The sequence below is a fragment of the Paramisgurnus dabryanus genome, chromosome 9 (assembly GCF_030506205.2).
Source record: "Paramisgurnus dabryanus chromosome 9, PD_genome_1.1, whole genome shotgun sequence".
Lineage (NCBI taxonomy): Eukaryota > Metazoa > Chordata > Actinopteri > Cypriniformes > Cobitidae > Paramisgurnus > Paramisgurnus dabryanus.
Window position 1 is genome coordinate 33335219 of NC_133345.1, and position 15934 is coordinate 33351152.

The window sequence follows — 15934 nt, forward strand, 5'->3', positions numbered from 1 at the left end:
CACAAAAACATGAAATATTGTGATGGGACAGATTCTTCAAATGATCTTCAGTTTCCATATCAGTCCTGGTTTGATTGACAGCAGATGTTGTTTTTTCTTTTCCTGCTTGTTAACGTTTTGCTACGCTCACACAATGCATATATAGTCTCTATTTTGTGTATTTGGTATAATACAATGTGTTTGTGTGGTTTATGGTTCAAAAACACATTATTTTCCACATGCCGTACATTTTTGTAGCTCCAGATTTCCCTGTCTTCCTGAATTGCACTGATTTTGTACAAAACTCATCGATTTGAAAAGTGTGGTGTCCCTGATTGGCCAGCTAATCTGTATGTTGTGATTGGAAATGTGACGGGAAATATTTCACAAAAAAAATTCTTATTCCAAAAAATTTTTTTTTCTTTTTCAAAAAATGTTTTTTTTTTTTCAAAAATTTTTTTTTTATTCTTTTTCAAAAAAATGTTTTTTTCTCTTTCAAGAAATTTATTTTTTATCACTTTCTTATTATTTTTCTTTCCAAATGTTTTTTTTTCTCTTTTGATTTTGTTCTCTTTCCAACTTTTCACTTTAAATTTTTTCTTTAACATGTTTTCTCTTTAAAAAAAAAAAACAAGGACTTTTTTTGTCTCTTACTACGGAAGAGGATTAGGGCCACTGGTGAAATTTTTTTTTGAATTCTGACTTTATTCTCAGAATTCTGACTTTAATCTCAGAATTCTGACTTTAATCTCAGAATTCTGACTTTAAACTCAGAATTCTGACTTTAAAGTCAGAATTCTGAGTTTAAAGTCAGAATTCTGACTTTAAACTCAGAATTCTGACTTTAAACTCAAAATTTGAATTCTGACTTTATTCTCAGAATTCTGACTTTATTCTCAGAATTCTGACTTTAATCTCAGAATTCTGACTTTAATCTCAGAATTCTGAGATTAAAGTCAGAATTCTGAGATTAAAGTCAGAATTCTGAGATTAAAGTCAGAATTCTGAGAAAAAAGTCAGAATTCAAATAATTTTTTCACCAGTGGCCCACGTTTTTTTCTCTTGAAATGTTTTTCTTTTTAATTAGTTTTCTTTTTTCAAAAAATTATTTTCAAAAAATTAAAAAAGAATTTTCGATCTCAGTGGTTTTTTCACTTATTTTTTTCTCTTCCAATTTTTTTTCACTTTACATTTTTTTCTTTAAAATTTTTTTCTCTTAAAAAATTTTTTTCTTTCAAAGAACAAACAAAAACAAAAACTCCCTGCAGCTTCTTCTGGGTACCCCTAAACTCAAAGTGACTGCCCTCATGTTACCTGGTTCAGAATGTATATGTATTGTAATTATTGTATCATAAAAATATAACTCAGTATCTTGTTTGTTATGGATGTTTGTTACATTCTGAAACCACTGTGGTACTTTTGTTATTACTTTTGGCTCAATCCTATTCATAACTGTACTGTATACATGCTCATGGGCAGTAGGTTCACCTGTGTTTAACTGAAAAAGTACTGTATAGCCTCATTCAGCCTGTTTCTTTTTTATTCTTCCACAGGTCTTTGTTCAGAAGGTGTTTTAAAACTGCCACTTGATTTCATAGATTGATTATTTATTTTGGTCATCTTGGGATATTACCAGTATGTACAGTATATGTGTTCATTCAGTCTTATTGCCTTTGTGCAGGTTTTTTTTTTTTACTAAAGAACAAAAGTAAAGTGATTGGTCAGTCACCGTTCAGCAGCTATACACGGCTGGCCCTAGCATGGGAGTCGAGAACACCGTCCACTCTCCCATTCAACCAAACAACATGTGGGATACAATTTGTCAGCGCTCGTCAAAAACCTTGATAAGGCAGCTTCATTTGCAGCTAAAGAGGTGCAAATGACCACTAGGTGTCACTGTGGAGGCGGTTTCGGATTGATGTTTCCAAGCCTCAAAACGATTCAACTGGCTGTGTCTCGTTTCACAGGTTGGGTCCTCTAGAGGTCGCATTCTAAGGTTGCATACGTCATCGAGGCTGTCTCATTTCAGAAATGTAAGTAGGACTCTCTGAAGGCGACTTCGAATGCGCTCTTCTTTCACAGGAATTCGGAGGATGCATGAGATCACGAAGCCTCGCTCTGCCCACCAATACTGCTGGGTCGGAGCAAAATGGTGGGATAAACAAATCTAAGCGGGAACAAATGTAGGCGGGGTGGGGCGACACGGCCGCTCCCTCCCTATTCTTCTCATGGAAAGGCTTTGAATTCGCCATAATAAGATCAAACTTATCAAAGCTTTACACCTAAAGATGAATAGGATTTGTGTGCTTGTGCTGTTCATGTGGATTTTCTGTGTTTCTTCATCAAGACTGAGTCCTCGAGTTAAGACTGATCAAGGTTAGACGAGATTTGATTTTATTTTCGAGTTAAATGTTTTGTGAACATATTATTTTATATCCTTAATGTTATGTTAATATTTATAATTTAGGTTACAGTATATGTCCATTACAAAATGTGTTAAGGAATAAAACACACAAAAATACTTAACTGACTTCGGTATCTTCTAAGTTAACTGCTGAACAGTAGCAGTGAAGTAGCAGGTGGACATAATGGATGATTCTTCGGATGAAGCAACAGTTCAGCTATTACTATTTTGTATATTTTTTATTAATACCATAGTTCAACCAGTAATGTAAAGGTTGAATAATACTTCACTTATTTACTCAGGGCTCCAGACTAACTTTTTTTCACTAGGAGCACAGTGGCCCCCAACTGAAAATTTTGGGGGCACAACCAGAAAATTTAGGGGCACACACTGTAAATCAACATGCTAACCAAATATTCACATTTCTACTAATTTCCAATGTATTACTAATAAATACTTTGATGATAGATGCAGAAAGTAAAATGTGCTGTTTTAAATTCAGTGTCACATCACAAAAAAAGGTCAAATTTACTGGTCGCAAATGTGCGACTGGATGTAAAATTCAGTGGCACACTCTCAAATTTTGAAGGCAAAATGCCACCATTTGGTGGCAGTCTGGAGCCCTGTTATTACAAAAAAATTTATACAAATAATAATACAAAGTAATTTTACTGCATATACTAGGGATGCAGCGATTAACCGGTTTCACTATTAACCGCGCTTTAAAATGTCACGGTTAAGTAACCGTAAAGCCTCCGCTACACCGCGTGTTTTTGTTTCACGCACACACAAACCAGATCCACAAACCACCAAGAGGCGCGACGTGCAACATGCTCGTTAGTGCACTGTATGACAAAGCTCCGCGTTTAAAAGAATGTGCGCGCGTGAAACGTCTCTTGGTTGTTCGTGCATCTGGTGTGTGCCTGCATGGGTGCGTGAAAGAGCCACACTCCAATCAGTCTGTGCAGCATTAAAAACCTCAAACACGGGCGGGGCTCCTGGTGGTCTGACTGCATTTAATTACGTTGAATTATTTTAACGCGTTAATGATTTATGAAATAATAGCATTAGTTAACATGTTAAAGCTGCCAGTCCTAATATTTATATTTGAATTTTGTGTATTATTAAGCTACACCTGTCAAAATGACTCGCAGTACCCAGTCCAGGATGACCCTGTGTTATTATTCATTTTGAGAGGCTCTTATCATTTTTACTAATACTTAAAACAAATCAAAATAATATACATTTATTCAGTCCAAATATAAAATTACATTTATTCAAAAGATCATTAAAATGAATAGCCTACAGGTTTCAAAAGGCACCTATACTGTTTAAGTCAAAGCTAGCTAGATTATTATTATTATCATGTGTCCAAGAATTGTAGAAAAAATACACAAACTGAAAATACAAAAGAATTTCAACCATTTATTCATGTGATTTTTTACATTAATGTTGTAAAATAAATGAGTCCATAATAACCGTAATAACCGTACAACCGTGATTATTTATCAGACTATAACCGTAACATCAAAATCTATAATCGTTGCATCCCTAGCATATACAGATCAAGCTTGAGTTTTGTTATCAATATTTACAAAGTCTATGAATCGCCATATATTGGGTGACACACAAAAGGCTTTTAATTTATTTTGATATTTTGCTTGTGAATAGGTTGACAACAATATTAGCCGAAGAATAGCGTTGCTAATGCTTATCATAGGCCTCTCTTCTGTTGCCACTTGTGTTTGTTCTCTTGAAAATAAATCGTTAAGCTAAGTTGCCACATTTGGCAGCATACCTCCGTGTATAAATCTATGGCATCCTCCAATGCCTTTTTCAGCCCCTCGTGGCCTCTTCCTCCCACCCATCCTCCCTAACATGCACAGTTACGTTAGGGCCGGCCCAGCTTGGTAGGCGCCAGCAGTACTTTTCCAAAAGTTTTGGAAAATGCAGGCTTTGGACCGAAGCAACTCTGTGGTAGGTGAGCAGAGCTTTACTGATGCTCTTCTCATCTTGTTGTATTAATGAGCGTATTGTGTAATTTTAAATGCAAGTGATTTGTAGATCGCATATAGCGCAGACAATTCAGTGCAAATTAAACAAAAATATGAGAGAACACACTGTTACACAGAACTACAGAACGCGCGCCCATACCGCATCATCGGGAGGGAGAGAGCTTGCGAGAGGCTGCCTCCTTGTCATTTTTGGCTTATAACAAAAAACAGAATAATGCCTAAAAACTGGTGTGTGACAGGGTGTACAGCTGAGCTAACCATCCAAAAAAAACAGAAATAAGTTTTTATAGGCTTACACGGAGGAGTAGGCTGTGTGTATTTAAAAGCTTAGTTTGATTTTAAGAACAGCTAAAACGGTTTTGAAGGGATTGTTTGGTTTTGCTAGAAGAGTCAGGGGTTCTGTTAATTTAGTTTGATCATTTGGATTTGTGTTTAAGGTTTTGAGAAAATAAGTGCTGATTTAAAAAAAGTTTAGCAATTCAGAAAAGCCTTTTAAATCACAAGTTAATTTTAATTTTAGCTTAAATTCCACCCAGGTGTTCTGCCATTATCTCATTACCATAGTAAAAGATTGTTTGGAACTGAATTTGTTGTCAAATCAAAGAAAATCGATTCAAAGAAGATACTTTCCATATCAGATGTGATGTTGATGAGAACTTGTGGCCAAATGCAAGAGAGAGAGCAGACTAGAACCGTCATTGTAATTTACCATTATAAACGACTACACATGTTTTTCCAGTAATTTGTAGAATATTTATATATATTTTTTTTCTTTATTACAATTGCAACTGGAGCTTTTTTCCACTTTTTTACACATTTTGGTTGTAATTTGCAAGTATTATATTCATATAAAAGTAGTGCTGGGAAAAGATTAATCGCATTTTAAATAAAAGTGATTTTTTGCATAATATATGAGTGTGTGCTGTGTGTAATTATTATTTATATATAAATACACACACATTCATCTATGTATTTAAGAAACATTTACATGTGTATATTTTTTATTTATATATTTTTTCTATATTATATATAGAAATAAATAAAAATTACATATAAATAAAAAATCTGAAATGACTATGTATGTGTGTGTGTGGTTGAATATGCATAATAATTACACGCAGTATACACACACACACACACACACACACACACATTCTGGTTTCCATGTTTTGTGGGGACATTCCATAGACGTAATGCATTTTATACCATACAAACTGTATATTCTATTCCCCTTACCTGCCCCATTCCCTAACCCCAACCATCACAAAAACCTTTCTTGTACCTTAGATTTTCAATAAACATCATCTTGTTAGATTTATAAGCTTGTTTCCTCATGGGGACATCAAAATGTCCCCACAAGGTCACAAAAACACTGGTATTCCTATCTTTGTGGGGACAATTGGTCCCCACAACGTGATAATTACCAGGTACACACACACACACACACACACACACACACACATATTATGCAAAAAATCACTTTTATTTTGAATGCGATTAATTGTGATTAATCTTTTCCCAGCACTATATAAAAGAAAGACATTTTGATTAATTTCTGAATCATTCTTGTTACAAATGCTTCCAATAAAGTGAAAAGGTGTTACTATATGAAGAACTGATTTATGTGGAAAATCATTCAAACTTTAAAAAGAAAAGTTTATCATTCATGTAATGCTTCCTCTGTTGTTAGTGTTTTTAAAGGAACAGTATGTAAGAAATTTATATCAATTAATCATAAAATGGCCCTGAAATGTCAGTAGACATTAAGAAATCATTTTCATTTCAAATACTTATATCACTCACAACAACGGTCCGGCCAGGATATTGTCATTTAAAAAGTGGAGTTGCAGCCCTCAACTGATGTTTATGTTGTTGTTTGGTATATTGGCCACCAGGGGCCTGTTGCACAAAAGTAGAATTAAGACATCCAGGCTAAATGGCTGAGCTGAGCTCAATGAAGCCAAAACAAGTGCGTCCACGCTTAATTGGTTGCACAAAGACCAAGCCAGGATGATCAGACACGGATTCATCAAGCCAGGTGAAACCAATCCTGGATAGGTGCGCGCTCACGGCTCACTCAACAAGACCCCGCCACCGATCACAGATTCACCGATTCACCATGGCAACTAGCGGCGTTCTTTTCCCCGTCAGAGGCACAAATCCATACGAGGAGGTAAAAGACATAATTAAAAAAGAAAGGCAACACCGCCACAGTGGTAAAGCGAAGAGAAAAAGCGTGGCAAAGTATTGCAGACCGCCTGAATGCGTAAGTAGTGCACAATTACACACCGCTCCGCTGAAACATCACTATTACAAATAAAATATTTAATTCACATCTCCAAAAACGCAATTGTACTCTGATTATAAAACAGTTAATTTTTTTATTGAAATGGACTGCAAATATGGGTGAAATTGTGTAAAGTAACTCCATCACACTGGATAAGGCTTCAATAAATTATTATGAAAGCCTTACATTATTACGCTCATTATGTACTCTGTTTCTTATGTTGTCCACCGGTTTTTTTTTCTTGAATTGAATAAATAGATGAGCTATTAATAATAATCAATTTAATTTATAAAGCGACCCAAGGTAACTTGCTCATTGCACTGCAAAAAAATGACTTTCTTCGTGTTTTTGTCTTGTTTTCAGTACAAATATCAAAAAATTCTTAAATTAAGATGTATTAAAAGTTTTCTTGAAATATACTTTTTCATAAACACTTAATTTAAAACATTTTTTTTATTCCATTGGCTGATATTTTTGCTTATTTTCCTAGGTCAGGGTTTTTGATATTTTTACTGAAAACAAGACAACAATACAAAGTAAGTCATTTTTTGCAGTGTGACTCCATTGAATGTTCTTGTGTGTTAAAGAAAGTCTCTCTTTTTGTGTGTGGTGTTGTGTGATGTAGATTAAATATGACCGGGCCAAAACGGACATGGCAGAAGGTCAAAATCAAAATCTGCAGAATGGTAAGGGCTCTGACTAATACTTAATAATGCACAAGCATAGATTGTACCCAGAAGGTGCCTGCTTACACATTGTCTGTACTGTTTTAGCAGTGAAAAAGAATACCCAGAGATAAGGCACGGGTGGTGGGTCACCAAAAGCTGACCTCACCCCAGCAGAGGCCAGCTTTGGAGCTAAATAAAGGCAGGCCTGTTGGAGGGGATCCCTGGGGGAAAAGAGACAAGCATAGGTCCCTCACAAGATGCCACCCGCTTCATACAAGGTATGTTCTTCCATCTCTACATGGGACACAATCACATTCATATTGAATCTATTTGGACTGTCTGACTTTGGTTTGCCTATTGCCTTGTAGTGTCTGGCAGCACTGTGTTACTGTTAAAGCCACCAGCACGAGCACCTGACGATGCTGATCCAGTGAGTACTCCATCAAAGGCATACTGTAGGCCTGGAACGTCTTGTCTACTAGCTTCAATATGAATCCGTTTAAATGTGATGGGGTCAAGGCCCCATTTCATCAGCATATAACGGCGATGAGGAGACCATCTCGCTGGATTCCAAAAGGCATAAGGTATCATGTCAAACTTGTGAAAGTACTATACAAAGGAGTCATCATTGGAAGCCATCACAAAATCTCATTTCTTTTACAGGACCCAGAGTCATTGGTGCACTGGACTGCACACACATAAGGATAAAAGCCCCCTCAGGTGCCCATGAGGCAGATTTTGTAAGTATGAAATCTTTTTACAGCATTAATGTTCAGGTGAACATAACTTTTTTATCTTTTCCACTGAACACTGGCAAAATGGCCTGGCTCAGTCCATGACTCCAGGATCTTTTGGACCTCTGAAATCTATCAGCGCCTATCACAAGGTGAGCCACACAACCCATATATAACCACTTTTTACATAATGGCTGTGTCAACAATATCACTGTGTTTTAAAAGTAATGATGAGATTTTGTGTTGACAGGTGAATTCTCTGGTGTGTTGCTGGTAGACAGGGGGTAAGGCTGCCAGCCGTTTTTCCTGACACCTTTCACAGACCCCCAGGAAGCACAGCAGGCCTACAACTATGCCCATGCTAGGGCCAGAGTTGAAATGACCTTTGGCCTCCTGAAGGCACGCTCTCACTGCCTTCACAAATTAAGGGTCAGCCCTGTGAGGGCATGTGACATTACTGTGGCTGGTGGTGTCCTCTACAATGTGGCCTGCCTGAGGAAGGAGAGGGCACCCAGAGTGCTGCCAGCCATGGACTGGGACAATCCGGAAATCTTCCCTGATGACAACAGTGGTCGGCTGCTGAGGGACCAATAGGTGTTGAATTATTTTAGTCAGTATGTGTGCTTTCACATTTTTTTGATGTTTGTGCTGTATACTGTGTGTATACTGTTTGTAATACAAGCTTGTAGGGAGGCTACTGCATCCATTAATTGTCTTGTTTTCAGTTGTCTGAAATTTTCTGTTCAGTTAATGTGTATGGATTTGTCCTGCATTTATTTAAGTGTGCAGACATGCAGGGTGTGTTATATACAGACCTTTGAATGTGTATTTATCCTTTGGTTGTATAATATGCTTTGATTCTGTGCTTTCCATCTTGTAGAGTCACTGTGTGACTTCAGTTTCGAAAGGAGCTGATGGTTTACCTGCTTTGTTTTGTCCTTATTCAATAAAGAAACAATGTTACACTTTGTGCTTTTATATTTATATGAAATGTGTATGGTATAAGGGCCACACCGAGGAAAGGAGAAAGTCATACATTTGAGGCTGGTTCTTTCTGTGGAAAGATGCATATTGTTTTTACAGTCCTGATACTTATAACAATTCTGAAACCATACTGAAGTACAATTCCACGAAATGTCCCACAACTGTTATTGTAACAACTGTCCTCCTCTAAAACAACAAGTTACAATATTACGACTTCATTCTCTGTCTGTTTTTCTCTGTGGCCCTAATGTTCTATCATTTTATATATGGCCTTATAGTCTTTAGGAAACTGTAAATTATCTAATGATAGCAACATCATCTAAAAATCATAATTTATCCAAAATTATAAAAATTAATGATCACAAACATTTAATAAAATTACAGTTGGTCTAGTTATATGTGATAACAATGTTTATTGGGCAGTGAAATAATTATTGGTTTCCATTTGTGGTGATTGCTGAGTGACATAAGGGATGAGATTAAATAGATCCTGGAATTTAGCCTGGTCTGGAGCAGGCTAGCTCCACAGAATAGATCTCCATGGTAATTTATACCATAACATATCCTCCTGCCCCCTATCCAGCTTTAGTGCAACCGGATCACGTATCAATTGAGCCAGGATCACCAAGATATCCCGGCTTAATCCCTTATCCTAGTTTTGTGCAATAGGCCCCAGCTGTGTGATTGCAGTACCAGTTTTAGCCACACGTTTTGTGATTGCAATACCAGTTTTGGCCACAATCCTACATACTGTTCCTTTAAGTCAGTGTGTTATGAACAAAATTAGTGTCTAAACTTCCCCCTAAACCAGCATGCTACACCAGCCTAAACTGAGCTATTATTTATCTCCTCTGTCTCAGGTATCACACACTATACTATTAAACACAGTCATAGTGGTTTGAGAAAACTCATCAGAAGTACCTCAAGGGGAACAATTTGGGTTGGAGATGATGAGAGTCTCTTTTCTGTTACCTCAACACAAGACAAACAGGTACTTTATTTACAATTCCCTCCAGATCACAGTGAGTCATGAGAAAGATTATGTTTTTTAAAAATAATTTGGCAAATACAGTTGTGTTAAAAAAAATAGCAGTGCAACATCATTACCCTGATAAACCACTGTTATTAGTATTAGTAATATTTCTGCATTGCAAATTATTTACAAATAGATATAGTTGTGTGTAATAGACAAACAGTAGAGCCATTGGTAATGATATCTACAGTACTTGTCCTGAGTTGCGTGATCAAAATAATAGCAATGTGAAGTTTAATTAGAAAATGCATTATGTCCTTTATTAAAGGGATAGTTCACCCAAATATGAAAGTTCTGTCATCGTTTACTCACTCTCATGTTGTTACAAACCTGTATAAATTTCTTTGATCTGATAAACACAAAGGAAGATATTTTGAGGAATGTTTGAAACCAAACCAATCATGAGCCCCATTCACTTCCATAGTAAGAAAAAAGAATACATTTACATTAAGTCATTACACTTGTCCAAAGCGACTTACAAATGAGGTAAACAATAGAAGCAATACATAAGTACACTAGAACTAGTCTAATCAAGTCGAATACAGCATCAGCATACATAGCTAAGGTTTAGTTAGGTTTTTTACTAAGTGTTATTTTAACCGCTGTATATAGTTATATGGTTCATATCTGTGCCTTTATGTTTAGGTGAATGTTGCTCGGTTTAAGGATGAATGTAAAGAATATGAAGTAAGTATTAAGAATCTTAATATAAATAAAACATAATGGGGCGGTGTCCCAGACAGGGTTTAGATTAATCCAGGACTAGTTCTATTAGGACATTTTTTACAAAAACACCTGACAAAAAAACAATACAGGTGTGCATTTTGAGACAAAACCAGGGCACTGATATATGATAAGATTTCTCAGTGCAAGGTGTTTTTAAAAAGAAGGCAGCTCAAACACGCATCTTAGTCTGAAGCTAGGATAAACCCTGTCCAGGAAACCGACCCCTAAATCTCAATACATTTCACCTTCAAACATGCAATATCTTAAAAGTAATAAGGAAAGAAAAGCTGTTGTACACTAAATGAAGAATTATATATAAAAGAAACAGCAGTATTTGTCTACCTGTAGCATCGCTAAAATGCAATATTAAATCTCAGATGTGGGTGTAGTGGACAGGGCAGACGCACTTTTGGTGGTACAGATTTCCCCTCTCTTCACCCTGTACTTCCCTGTCCTCGCTGCCCAAAAAATGACTTCAAAAAAATTTGTGTGTGATATCAAAAATGATCTGCTTGACTTATTGAATCTCTTATAATGATGTGTTAATATTCAGAAGTGTGAGTACACAATCTCTCTGCTCGGTGATGGAGTCGATGGAAATCTCCTGTTCTTCTGTGGAACTTCTGAAGAAAAAACTAAGTGCTATAACATGGTATGTCTTGTTTTTACAGTTTGTATTTTATTCTTGTGTTCCCTGTAATTAAATTAAATTTCATGTTTTATTTCAGAATGTAAACTATGCTTTAGTTGATGGCTTCGAATTCACTTATGGATTAAATATGAATGATCCTTCATTACTCATCGGTGAGTATCACACATACTGAGAATTGTCATTTAGAAAAGTCTCTTTAACAAGACACCTGACTGGAGTGATAGTTTTAATACTGAGGATTAGAGATTTGAAAGTACATTGAAAAACTATACTGAACTGAGAGTATCATGAAATAATGAAGTGATGATGCCATTCAGGGTTGTACTATTGTCCCCAAGCGTGCCGCACAAGCCCTGAAAAGTGAAGCCAAAACGTCTCAATCGCCCCCCAGTGACTGGTCCCAGTATAGGTCATAAACCCCGCCTCCCCATGTTATTCAATGGGACTTGAGACCAACTAAAAAATTTTATTACACTTCAATAATCTTTTTTCCGAAGCTGGTTTCTGTCATTTATTGTAGTTTTTATCACGCTGATGTAAATTCAAATGTTTGTTTTTAAAATAATTTTGTGTTTAGTTAGTTATTTAATGATATAAAAACGGTGGTGTCACGTCATGATTGACAGCTGTGATATCGTGTGATATGCGCATTCTGCGAGAGCGAGGGCGGCCTCTTGATTTCGCGGCTTTACTTCCTGCTCACTACTGCGCAGGACTTGTCCCGAAATCGCTACTGCGCAGACTCAAGACCCAAGATGTCAGCGCCATATTGGGACACTGGCGGCTTCACTTTTCACCAATGGAAGGAGCGAAGAGGCGTCATCCATCTTTTTTTACGGTCTATGATTGTCCCAAAGAACAGCAACTGTGTTGAAACACTGTTAATGTTCAATTGTGTGAATAACAATATAATCATAATTTTCACTGTTACTTTCTCCAAAGGCCCAAATATCCCAAGACTTGCCATGCGTACCCCTGCATAACCTTAAATACATTGCTCATGGTACATATCACTGCATCTTTCGATGAAATGCCCTTTAGAGGCTTTGATTTTTCTACGATTTGACTTTTATGAAAGTTACAAAGCAGACACTTACAGTACACAAAAGAAAAATGAAAACCAGCTCGTCTTTGTTAAAGGGACAATAAGTAGGATTTTCCACCATCTAGTGGTGAAATTGTATTTTGCATTCAAACGAATAGTGCTCTCTAGAGCCTCGCTTTTCCAAATGTGTGTTGCAACTACGGTAGCTGTTATGTAATTACTGATCTCCTTGTCCGTCTGGATCATCCAAATGGTCATTGGCAAACTTAAGACGGGCCCGGACATGTGCTGGTTTAAGCAGGGGAACCTTCCGTGCCATGCATTCAAACCATGACATCTTAGTGTATTACCATCAGTAACCTTGGAAATGGTGGTCCCAGCTCTTTTCAGGTCATTGACCAGCTCCTCTTGTGTAGTTCTGGGCTGATTTCTCACCTTTCTTGGGATCATTGAGACCCCATGAGGTGAGATCTTGCATGGAGCCCCAGTCTGAGGGAGATTGACAGTCATGTTTAGCTTCTTTCATTTTCTAATGATTGCTCCAACAGTGGACCTTTTTTCACCAAGCTGCTTGGCAATTTCCCCGTAGCCCTTTCCAGCCTTGTGGTGTACAATTTTGTCTCTAGTGTCTTTGGACAGCTCTTTGGTCTTGTAATATAATATTGTAATGCATTACTTTTAAAAGTAATTTTCCCCAACACAATGTGGCTTGCATTTATAGGCATGGCTCAAAGTTTGCTTACAAGTGCACACATTCATAGATCAAAGCCATTGTGTCTGAAGTGGTGACACATGTTTTCAGCCCCATTTTATTCATATGCACACTTTATAAATGAGGCCCCAGTATTGTCTACTTTGTAACCATTAATGAAAACAGAGTAAAACAAGCACCTCCAGTGCCTCTATTTGACACGCAAACAAAAAGATGCAGCTATATTGACCAGGAAAAACTTAATTGACATTCTGCAGAAATGTAGGCAGCGGTTTGTTATTCCTGTAAGCCTGTGTAGAAAATCTCACAGACCCCAAACTTCTGTAAATTCTGCTTATTTTAGAAGTTTAATTGTGACAGACCGGAGATGAGAAACGCTGTAAAGGAAATGAGAGAAGAACTGAAGCTCTTTTATGAATCCTACAGACTTGTGTTGTGTTTAGATGTGTGTGTTATAAAGGCACAACAACTCATCTTCGTTTTTTATTAAACCTAGATGACTTTTATCTAAATGAGTTTGAACAAACCATCCAATTAGTTTATGATGTCTAAACTATCTGTTTTATAATATTGCACCTTTATTACTTTCTCTTAAAAATCCTATGATCTGTCAGGTGATATGTTGTACTACAAGTCTAGTATGGGACTGTACCGGGTAAACAGAAAAACAGGTGGCAAGATCTGGCCTTATTCTCCTGTAGGAGGTGAGAGGAGAGATCATTCACTTAATAATTTATTCAGATATCAATGTTTAAAATATTAATGCTGTTATTTGTGATGTGACGTACAGAGCAGAAGTATGTGAAGCTGGTTACTGGTAATGGTCAAGACAAGGACAAGCTTTATTCATTCTTCACAGAGAAACACAAAAGTGACAATGGAGGCTCTGAATTCGACCTCTGGATCCCACGAGTCTCACAGATCTGTATGGTAAAGCCCTGTATAGCTTATAGTTTATAAAGTCAGCACTGAAAATGTACACAATTTATATCTCGGTAACAACACATCCATATTTGGCATTCGGGGAAATGTCTAGAAATATAATTCGGTTTCAAAACTTAACAGAACAATCATGGGGAAGATTTGACAGTTATCCAAAAGACGACCATTGACACATTGCACAAGGAGGGCAAGACACAAAAGGTCATTGCAAAAGAGGCTGGCTGTTCACAGAGCTCTGTGTCCAAGCACATTAATAGAGAGGCGAAGGGAAGGAAAAGATGTGGTAAAAAAGTGTACAAGCAAAAGGGATAACCGCACCCTGGAGAGGATTGTGATACAAAGACCAATTAAAAATGTGATGATATTCTAATTATATAACCAGCACCTGTATATTCATGTGCATGTGTCATTGTATAAGCATTAAAATATTTAAACCTGATCTGTTTCAGAATGACAAAGGAGGATCAAAAGACGTCCTACAGTACAGTTGGACATCTATGATCTACACCCGTCTGTCTTGTGGAGCTGTGGAGTTGTCCTTCACCCAGCTTATAGACATGGCCACTGTTGACAATGACACCAAGATTTATGCCCTCTTCAGAAACATCTGGTAAATGAAAACATAATCAATCATTTTGTGTTCCTGTAGATCATTGTGTTAACATTGCTAAAGGTCATGGGTTTGATTCCTAGCGAACACACTTAGATGGAAATAATATGTACTTTGTAACTTTGTTAACAATTAAACTACAATACTAAGTTTCGCACACCAGGGGTCCTAAAACAATAGTATGGATTGGTGGAAGTTGTTGACTTTAACTCCTAGAGTTTTGAAGATACGTCCAGCAAACTGTTCTGAGACATTCAGACTACTCTGAGGAGGTGCACTTTAAATTCTCTAAATAATTAGACTTACAGTTTTTATAAAATATGCATTTGGGCCAACTTTTATTAATTAAAATAACTGTTATTATATAACAGAATGTAAAAATAAGTGTTTTGTAGGTGGAAATATGTGTGGAAAAACTCCAAATCTGAGATCGGTTTGTAGAGAGAGTGCCTATTTACATATTTATGTTTAATACAGGAACATGAGTGCTGTGTGTGTTTATAACATGACTGAAATCAGCAGAATCTTCAGTTCCTCTGAATTCATAGAGATTAAAAACATGAAATTTCCTGTGAACCATCGGCCTGGACAGGTGAGATTTAAACCCAACACCCAGTTTGGTATGAACACAATACACACAATCAATACTGTCATTTATCTTTAAACACTACAAACATCCCATAACACCTACAGACAGACACACAGGTGGAAAAGTTAACATTATCTATAAAACATCCCAATCACCATTTCTGATTCAGGATTGTGGGTAATTCAGATATTCTCCAATCAAACACATTGGCTGCGTCTGAAATGGCATACTGTGACAGTAAATACTAAATTAGATGAAGTATAATCATTGCCCATTAAAACAGTAGGTAGTATATATTATGAATATGAGCAGTGTGAATGAAAGTCAGGCATACATCCACCTCCTCCTCGTTCTTCTTCTTCTCCTTCAACTCCTCCTTCTTCTTCTCCTCCTCTTCATCCTCCTCCTCCTCCTCCTTCTTCTTCTTCTTCTCCTCCTCCTCCTTCTCCTCCTTCTTCTCCTCCTCCTTCTCCTCCTTCTTTTTCTCCTCCTCCTCCTCCTCCTTCTTCTTCTTCTTCTCCTCTTCCTCCTTCTTCTTCTTCTTCTTCTCCTCC

The 15934-nt window shown here is 36.9% G+C and overlaps 1 protein-coding gene and 1 long non-coding RNA gene across 3 annotated transcripts in view; both read left to right on the plus strand.

The window, feature by feature from the left end:
* Nucleotides 1-1972: 1972 nt before the first annotated feature.
* Nucleotides 1973-15934, plus strand: part of LOC135739834 (semaphorin-7A-like) — a 28298-nt gene continuing 14336 nt past the window's right edge. The window contains exons 1-9 of one of the 2 annotated variants that reach the window (XM_073815801.1): nucleotides 1973-2357; nucleotides 9937-10062; nucleotides 10750-10791; nucleotides 11384-11482; nucleotides 11559-11634; nucleotides 13854-13943; nucleotides 14030-14169; nucleotides 14631-14791; nucleotides 15269-15383. In XM_073815801.1, the coding sequence (XP_073671902.1) occupies nucleotides 2268-2357; nucleotides 9937-10062; nucleotides 10750-10791; nucleotides 11384-11482; nucleotides 11559-11634; nucleotides 13854-13943; nucleotides 14030-14169; nucleotides 14631-14791; nucleotides 15269-15383 (939 nt within the window). In that variant the 5' untranslated portion in view covers nucleotides 1973-2267. Of the gene's footprint in view, nucleotides 2358-9931; nucleotides 10063-10749; nucleotides 10792-11383; nucleotides 11483-11558; nucleotides 11635-13853; nucleotides 13944-14029; nucleotides 14170-14630; nucleotides 14792-15268; nucleotides 15384-15934 lie in introns of both variants that reach the window. The other variant, XM_065257889.2, reaches the window with a different exon arrangement.
* On the plus strand, nucleotides 7385-9277 carry LOC135739835 (uncharacterized). The gene is made up of 3 exons (XR_012337348.1): nucleotides 7385-7937; nucleotides 8017-8239; nucleotides 8338-9277. It is a non-coding gene; the product is annotated as an uncharacterized lncRNA (long non-coding RNA).